Source organism: Sander vitreus, chromosome 2, assembly GCF_031162955.1.
Source record: "Sander vitreus isolate 19-12246 chromosome 2, sanVit1, whole genome shotgun sequence".
Taxonomy (NCBI): Eukaryota; Metazoa; Chordata; class Actinopteri; order Perciformes; family Percidae; genus Sander; species Sander vitreus.
In genome coordinates this window covers 4,196,221-4,205,602 of record NC_135856.1, presented here as the reverse complement: position 1 = coordinate 4,205,602, position 9,382 = coordinate 4,196,221, and the positions used below count along the sequence as shown (strand labels likewise).

Sequence of the window (9,382 nt, the reverse complement as noted above, 5' to 3'; positions counted from 1 at the left end):
TGACTTCATCCTCCTATTTAATGTTTTTTGTTTTTTTTACACTTACAATGCCAAAAACCTTGCTTTAAAAACAACGAGCAGCCAAGGGAGACCAGTGTGAATGGATTTCAAAATATAAGTGATGAATCCAGTGTTTCCCACAGATTAGAAAGCAATTTGTGAAAAAAAAAAAAGAATAACGAAACGCAATATGTGGCGGCCAGTGTTGATTGTGTGGCGCACCGCCAAAAATTAGTCTATGTGTGGGAAACACTGGAATCAGTACAGCTGATTTCAGTGCACACATTATTTGGCACTATTGGACTATATGTGGGGCCTCTTCAGATCATTTGTTTTGTTCCATGAACAATTAAAAAATCTAAATATATTCAATTTACAATGATAAAAATCCTAAATCTTTACAAAGTTTCTGCAGTTTTGCTTCATAAATGCCCCAAACGATTAATCAAGTATAGTATTGTCAAATGATGTTCTGTTGATTGATTAAGCAATGAATTAACAATGAATGAATTAAATTGTTGCAGCACAAATTGAATTGTAGTCCAGCCAGTGGCTTTTTGCCTTTTTCTTCTAGTCTTAAAAAAAAGACAAAGTGCTTTAACATAGTTCAGGAACCATTCACATTCATACACTGGCCGAGGCTGCCGTACAAGGTGCCACCTGCTCATCAGATAAACATTCACACACATTTATGCTCCGATGCACAGCATCTCGGGGGCATTTTACAGAAACTAATTCTATCAATAGCCTAATGTGTAGCTACTAAAAGAAATCCATAAACTGTCAAATGACAGACAGAAACCCCCTTCCGAACACTCCTCCCCCCTAGAACAACATTTTTGTTTCCCTGCAGCTGGTTTCGCCCTCACATTTCTTTTGTTTTGGTTTCCAAGAAACTGGGCAGGCGACGTCATTTCCCCCCTCTTCTCTTCCAGGATTGGCCTTTTGACGATGGAGCTCCTCCCTCCAACCAGATCGTGGATGATTGGCTGAACCTGCTGAAGCTGAAGTTCAGGGAGGAGCCTGGCTGCTGCATCGCTGTCCACTGTGTGGCAGGGCTGGGGAGGTGAGCGCTCGCTGTCACAGGGATTAAAGTATTATGTTCTTATCATACGGGATCATATTTTACACGTGATTTCTGTTGGTCGGGATGTGGCAGATAAAACATTTCCTCCGCTCTGTACATTCTCTGATACTGAACCAGTCGGTGCCGAAACCAGTAATTTGTAGGGGATTGAGAATAAATTACACTTTTGATGATCAATTGTTTAAGTCATTTATCAATTAATAAACGTCAAAGATTCTGTTTCCAGCTTCTCAAATGTGAGAATTTGCTGCTCATTAGATTAGATTCAACTTTGTGAGACAACAAAATGCAGTTTAGCATCTAACCAGGAATCCAAAAAAGCAGTAAAGCACAGAGTAATGTACATACGCATAGTGGTGATATACATAAATAATAGAGGTGTGACGAGCTCTCGCGAGATTAAAATGTGAAGAGACTTCTTGTCGAGGTAAAAATTGTCTCGCGATATCGGTCACAAGTGCAGAGCAGCAGCACAGTAGACGGACTCTGACCTGGTTGGTCAGACCTCTCCGGTGGTCCGGGACAGGTCTGCTTGTTGTCCCCAGAGTCCGAACTAAACAGGGGGAAGCAGCGTTCAGTTTTTATGCTCCACATATCTGGACTCTCAGTTCTTTCAAATTAAGGCTGAAGACCTTTCTTTTTGATGTTGCCTTTCTTTAAATAATTGTTAATTTCTTATACTGCACTGTCAGTTTTATTCTCATCTTTTATCTAGTGGTATTTTTGAACTGCTCTTTAATGTTTTTCTTTTTTTTTTAAATCTGCTCTTTAATGTTTTATGTAAAGCACTTTGAATTGCCCTGTTGCTGAAATGTGCTATACAAATAAAGCTGCCTTGTCTTGCCTTATAATACAGCCGGCTCTGAAGATGAGTCTGGCTTGGACCTCTAAATTACCATAGAGGAGCCCCCGTCCGTCGTTGTTGACTCTGAGTTCACTTTTGCAGAGCGGTAGCAGAGTTGCAATTATACAAAGCTGCTGGTAAAACCCAGCGTTAGAGGGTTCGCTCTCGCTCTCTCTCTTTCTCTCTCACACTCTCTCTCTCACACTCTCTCTCTCTCGCTCTCTCTCTGTCTCTCTCACACTCTTTCTCTCTCACACTCTTTCTCTCTCACACTCTTTCTCTCTCACACTCTCTCTCTCACACTCTCTCTCTCTCACACTCTCTCTCACACTCTCTCTCTCACACTCTCTCTCTCTCTCTCTTTCTCTCTCTCTCTCTCTCTTTCTCTCTCTCTCTCTCTCTCTCTCTCTGACACACACGGACTGCAGCGTGCAGTTCAGTGTGGCGCTGACTCGCCTAGATCGCTCTTTCTCTCTTTTTTTTAAATGAGTCGGAAGCAGCAAGCAAAACATAACTTTACTTTTAATGATATTAAACAAAGAGAAATGTTCTCCCCTCGTCTTAAAATGGTCATAAATGAATACAAGAGCAGCCTACTTCCTTGATTACTGCTGCAATGAAGCGCTTGGTTACGTTGTAACCTTGGTCCTCTGAGGAAAGACTATTTTTCCAGTCATATTTCTTAATTGAAGTTTTCTTTAAACTAGTGTTAAAATCTCATCTGAAAATGATTCATGAATATGCTAGATATATACAGTATGAACATGTTTTATATCATTGTAAACTGAATATCTTTCTGAGATTTAGTAGACTAAATAGTTACAGCCGATTCTTTTCATTGTCGGTCGGTTATTTTCTCGATCAATCGATTAGTTGTTTGGTCTATAAAATGCAGAAAATTGTGGATCAGTGTTTCCCAAAGTCCAAGACGACGTCCTCAAATGTCTTGTTTTGTCCACAACTCAAATATATTCAGTTTACTGTCACAGAGGAGAGAAGAAACTAGAACAATATTTAGATTTAAGAAGCTGGAATCAGAGAATTTATACTTAAAATACTATACAATTTTGAAAAAAAGCCTTGTTTCATGCAGTTATTAGAAGCCATTACTTTAACACAAATGTCATTTTGAAGACATGTAAAATTAGATGGTCAAGGTTAGATAAGAAGTTGGTAGATTGCTTCGTTCAGTGATATTTTGTTGAGTCAGAGTTTCAGAATTATGAAAAACAAAGTATGTCATCTATTATGGCTTGAAAAACAAACCAAAAAAATATGAAACAAAGCAGCCGTCGAGTAGATTTTCTTTTATGTTGCCGTACATTAACTCCCTCTCATTGTGTCTCGTGTGTTTGCTTAGTTTAGACAACCTGCCAAACAGGTTCTGTTTTCATCCCCTCGGCTTTCAACTGACCTCAGGTTCAGAAATAGCTGAATATGCACTGCCTGAACTAACGTACAGCTCGGTTTTATATACAGGCTTTTAATCACAAATATGAAGGTTTTAAAAATGTAAAATTTAAGTTTTTGGTCTCAGAATGAACGGTCTTTCTGATAATAGATGAAACCAGACGGTAGGTAGGTGGGTAGGTAGGTAGGTAGGTAGATAGATAGATAGATAGATAGATAGATAGATAGATACTTTATTGATCCCCAAGGGGAAATTCAAGGTCCCAGTAGCTTACAGACATCACCCACAACATGCACATACATCATAAACAGGATGATAAAATAACAAATCCACATGAATGTACTAAGAGATGTAAAAGCATGAGACGCTTACAGTGACAGGGCAGAGACTGACCCTGTGATTCAGTATGAGGGTGTGTGTCATGGTGGTAGTGCAAATAGGTCCAATAGTGCAAGGATAAAGTGTAGACACCAGCATTAAATAAAATATGGACAATATAAGAGAATAATGTAAACATGGTAATATAAAAACTACAGTAGTGCAAGGATAAAGTTTAAAAAAGACAGCATTAAATATGGGCATTGTAAGCATTAAGCCTTAAATATGGGGCATTATAAGGGCATAAAGTAGACAGTAGGATAGACACAAGTCAACAGTCAATGTTAGAGGTTTGAAGTAATAGGGTTACAGCCATTGTTCAAGTATTAAGTTAGACCTTAGTCCATGCTGGGGGAAGGAGGGAGGGAGGGAGGGAGGGAGGAAGGTAGGGGTTGTGCATATGGGCTAATGTAGCCAGTAAACAGTTGGCCAGTGGACCGTCAGTACATAACTGTTGTTGTAGGAGGTAGTGGAAGTGGTGGAGAGGGAGGAGAGACAGATTATGCAAAGAAGTCCCTCTCTCCTCTTCCCAGTAGCACTGAACAGTAGTTTGTAAATGAACAGGGCAATGTAAATAAAATGCAAGTTATTTTCTAACTGACATACTCGGTTCCTTTTTCCTTCCCTGCAGAGCTCCTGTTCTGGTCGCGCTCGCTTTGATTGAATGTGGGATGAAATATGAAGATGCTGTCCAGTTCATTCGACAGTAAGTGGGACACGTGACTGTGAAAAGCTTTCAACAGAATGATTTAAAAATGCTGATACTGGCTGATGATATACCTGCAAATACTCTTTATTTATTTATAGTATATAATCTTTATTTATAGAGCACTTTTCAAACTCCATGTTACAAAGTGCTGCACAGAACAAACCAAACAAGCCAGACATAAAAAACTAGGGGTGCGATTAAAAACCCAATTCACAGTATGTAAATGTAGTTACTTTTCCCATGTGATAGCAGTAGACATACAATAAAAAGATTTTTCTGAACACCCCTATAAAAAACATCCTGTAACTATTTGATGTATAAAATCCTGTACAGCGTAGAAATGAACAGTTTTAAAAGAATAAAAGACAGGAAATATTATATTATTTATTAGATTGTTTTTGGGAAACTTCCACCTCCCTAGATATGGCAGTATATAGGTAGACAGAAAACAAATAGACACAAGTCCTTAGCTGCAATCCAACCGTGGACATTGCCCCAAAATTCTTTTGTTTTTTAACATAAACACACAAACATTTCTTACATTCGATTGGATTCGGTTATTGTGACCAGGACGTGTACTGAGCTGTACGTTTAACAGTTGGGGAAAAAAATGAACTTTTGTCAGTGCTCTCTAGTGGACGTACTACGTATTAAAGACCCTACACTCCCTCAGACACGCAGTATTGTTGGCGCCACATGCACACATACCAGTATATCTGTGAAAAGCTCAACCTGGCCGATAATATTCGGCCGTACCAGTGTTTTGTCCGACCACTAACTTAACAAGATCTTCCTGCTTTTCTGTAAGACATATTTCTGACAGAAACTGAAGGTTTGCGTGGTACATGAAGCAGGGAGGGATGAGTCATCCTAACTTTAAATAGCTGAGATATCAGAGAGAGAGTGAGAGTGATTCAGTAGGAGGAGGAGTGGACGTAGTGCTTTTTTAAAGTATGTGATGCGTCATAGCTCAAAATAGTTTGAGGTCCCACATATTGGCTTTGAAGTCATTTTTGGATGTTAATAGAAAGTTACATGAGTAAGGTTGAAAATGCAGACGTTTGGGCATTTTAATGTTAACTGGCTACATATTAGGATTAGAAGATAGTGATATGGGTAACCTCTTATGCTGCAATCTAACTAAAAAAGGGTCAGACTCGTTATGTGCACACTGTATTTCACCACCAGTTTACCACCACTTTCACTGTATTCAACACCTGAATTTCTCCTCTGGTGGTGGTAATAAAAAATAAAAGGATTATCTTTTCTTAGTATATTGAGATGGGGGCCCCTATTAACTGTTACACCGCCCAACGGCATGCTGGGTACAGCTCGCTCTCCGTCGCTCATTACAGAACATTCAAGAACAGATTAAGAAAGCGAAACCGGAGATGTCGCATTGTAGCAAACTCAAAGCATTTCTAGCAACAGCGATCTAACTTTCTGTACGCTTTTGATCTCGGAAATAGCCTGGTCCCAAATAGCTAGCTGTTAGAAAAAGATGCCTATGGGGACACAACTATGTCATGGCATGTGTATTGCAGTGTCGAGTGAAGTTGTTTAGATGGGCGGTTCTTGAGAAAGCTGCAAGCAGGAATACCGCAGGCCAAGCAGTCGGCCTGTTTTCAACGAGCACGGCACTAGTTTATATAATTTGATATTGCAAGGAGTCTTGATACACTACATATTCTGGGAAATCAACTGAGATATTGTAAATGGGTTAAATAACCACATGGAAATGTCTATTTTTGACCAATTCAGGCAATTAAAAACCCGACAAACCAAAGTACTTCAGCAATAATATAAACATCCAAAGTTGTCCTGCTAAGTGATTTGTAACATTGTCCAAATGTTTAAAAATGTGTCCGTTTTGTGTCATTATGTAAGTAATGCACGTTTTCACAGCAGACATTTGGACTTGTCATAGTAGGAAAAGCACAGCTGAAATTGATTGGTGAGTCAGCATGCACCATACCAGGGCCTCTCCTAAGTGGAACGCAGCCATCATTAATGGTTTGGAATACACCTGTGCTTTTCCTACTATGACATGTCAACATGTCTGCCGTGAAAAAGGTCTATAATATCTCAATAGAATAAAAAAATGGCATGACATAATCTCTGACGGTATACAAATGTATATTGTCTCATTATTTACACCAATAATCATGATGTAGAAAATGACTAAAAAAGATTACATTACATTTTAATTAAGTATTAAGTATCTTCTCACAGTGCTACAGAGATACTAAATGATCTTGTGATCTGATTTGTCGACCTGAGCTGAACGAGTGTCCCGTTGTTTCTTCCAGGAAGCGTCGAGGAGCGTTCAACAGCAAACAGCTGTTCTACCTGGAGAAATATCGTCCTAAGATGCGCCTGCGCTTCAAAGATTCCAACGGCCATCGCAATAACTGCTGCATCCAGTAGAGCCAAGCCCTGAGCCGCGCCAGCCCCCTTTCAATCCAACCTCGCTAGCTTATTACCTGGCAGGCTTGTTTTCTAAGTCATTGTGTTGAAGTTCTTTACTTTGGAAAACCATGCTCAGTAATTCAACTGCCCTCTTCCCTTTCCAGGTTCAATATCAAGTGTCAAAAAAAAGAAAAGAAAAATGAGTTGTGTGAACCGGAATCACCGTGTTTTCTCTTCATGTGCCCGAAAAAAGAAAAAGGAAAAAAACGTTAGGAAGGGCAGCGCTGAGTCGTGTATCATTGTAAGATGTTGGATTAATTGTTTTTCTGCAAAAAGCCCAAAGATTTTGGATTGGCACGTGCGTTAACATCGCCTGAGAATGTTCTAAAAGCAAACAAACAAACAAAAGCATTTTTAATTCCACGTGAGCAAATGATGTACCCCGTTCAATTTTAGTGTTCCGTTTCAAGACTGACTAGAAAGAGGTATGCCTTCCTTCAAATCAGATGGTTCATCCATAAATGCCTTACAATCGAAGTGGAACAAAGGCAATGGAGGCGGGAGTCGACCCCCGCTGGCATTTGGAAAAGGTTTCATTTTTCTACTCGGAACAACAAAAAAATCGTTGCCTTTGTCTTGTGCAGGAAGTCTTACACTCACATAAGCCCTTTCAGTAACAATTTTTTAATATAAAATGCTTAATTGTTGCAATATTTGTCAATTAAAAGTCTAGGAACTCGTACTTTTTTTATTTTCTCTATTAAACCTTCTGTTTACTAATTAACTGCCATGTCCAAAATGTGATTATTATTATTTTCTTTTTAAGTTTTTTTGCTTCAAACTGGACTTCCAACGTCAGCGATATTTTGTATGCCTTTTTATTTGATGTCTGTAACTTAAGACTTGGATACTTGATGATTTTATGTATTTGAAAATGTGTACTATTATTATTAGGTTGGCTATTTATACTATCAATGGATGTGTGATTTAGTACCGTGAGCGACAAAGTTGTACCTGTTCACCAACTTGTGAGAGTACATTAAATGATACACTGAAAAACAACAAAGAAAATAGTTAATGGGTGGTTATTTTCAAGGGTTATGCATTATGTTATGTCTGAATGGAAGTTCATTCTTCACTGTGGAAATAAGTAGTTGGGACAAAAAGAAAATCTTGATTCAAAGTCCACTTACCATCTTTTCCCAGAGCTTTCATCTGCATCGACTCAGTCGAGTTTGCTCAGCTGTCACTTTTTAAATGTCATTTTTAAAAAGTAATATGTACTTTTGCAAAATGATAGGAAGCAAAAAATGTAAATGGTTCAGCGTTGTAATTGAATAGATATCTGAAGAAAAATGTTAATTTTCTAAATGAAAAAGATTTTTCCAGACTGAATAAATTGAATTTTGGGAGATTAATGTCAACAGATGAAGAGTTTTTCTAGTTTTCTTTGTGTCTTTTTTTGCAAAATACAAGTAGAAGTCACACAGTTGTTAAACCCTAAAGAGTCATTTCTGTCAAGTCACACATTTAGATGCTATAAATCACTGTGGTGCATTGTTTTCACCCCTGTGCTCTATCTTCTTTGTAATGTGTTTTATAAGTAAACAAAAAAACCTCTTCAAACATCAGCTTCCTGACATCCTGTTGTAAAATATTTTTTAAAACCAGGTTCGAACAGCAGGCGTTGCTTGTGTCAGGTGTTTGATCCACATTGTGGTTTTATGTTCCTCAAGATCGGATTAACAAGACGTTTTATTCAGAAAATAAAAATAAAAAATAGTGTTAGAAACAAATGAGGGTAACCACTCAAAGGTCAAGATTCTTGTAAAAAGATACCAAAAATGTAGCCTGGATGCCAACCACAACATTCAAGGTCTGGAAGTTCACATTCTGACTAGAATGCGAGTATGACGATGTCATGACATTTAAATTGAGTTTAATAAAGGTATGGCTGCCACCCTGTGGTCATTTTTCTTTTTTACATACAGCCTCCAGCATTTTCATCCCCAAAGCCATCATTTTCTTCTCCTTTATCTTCTTCTTGTGCATCCAGATGTATAGTTTGACCTGAGGACTTTCTGGTAAGAGAGTCTGCAGCAGCTTCCCCCCTAACTGTGAGCTGACAATCTAATGAACCTGGTAGACGTAGGCTGATTGGCAAATGCCAGACGGGCCGATGCACTCTTGGGCCGATTTGGGCCGCTGGAAAAAGGAAAAAAATGTGGCAACACTGGCCTTTCACACTAGTTTGACAACAATATGTAAGACTGTACGGCTGCAGCCTGGAGCCTCCTGTCTGGGGCCATCGGGCTTCTACTTTTCAAAATAAACGCCTTTGTTTATTGTCTTCATAGGTTTTTTTTTTGGGGGGGTTGAAGTATGTAAATATGTAAGCATTTCCATTCTATTCTAAGATGGTGCCATGGTAGTTTATTTGAAGGTTTTATGAATTGCTCCAGTGTGTGTATTATTTAATTATGAAAGCCTGTAAGGGCGCCTCATGCTGCTGGTGCCATAATCTCATGGGAGCCTGGTTTTTGC

The 9,382-nt window shown here is 38.7% G+C and overlaps 1 protein-coding gene across 3 annotated transcripts in view; it reads left to right on the top strand.

The window, feature by feature from the left end:
- The window catches only part of ptp4a1 (protein tyrosine phosphatase 4A1), a 9,106-nt gene extending 842 nt beyond the window's left edge, over positions 1-8,264 (top strand). The window contains exons 3-5 of one of the 3 annotated variants that reach the window (XM_078273747.1): positions 936-1,066; positions 4,352-4,426; positions 6,743-8,264. In XM_078273747.1, the coding sequence (XP_078129873.1) occupies positions 936-1,066; positions 4,352-4,426; positions 6,743-6,869 (333 nt within the window). In that variant the 3' untranslated portion in view covers positions 6,870-8,264. Of the gene's footprint in view, positions 1-893; positions 1,067-4,351; positions 4,427-6,738 lie in introns of all 3 variants that reach the window. The other 2 variants (XM_078273739.1, XM_078273731.1) reach the window with 2 other exon arrangements.
- Positions 8,265-9,382: the final 1,118 nt, after the last annotated feature.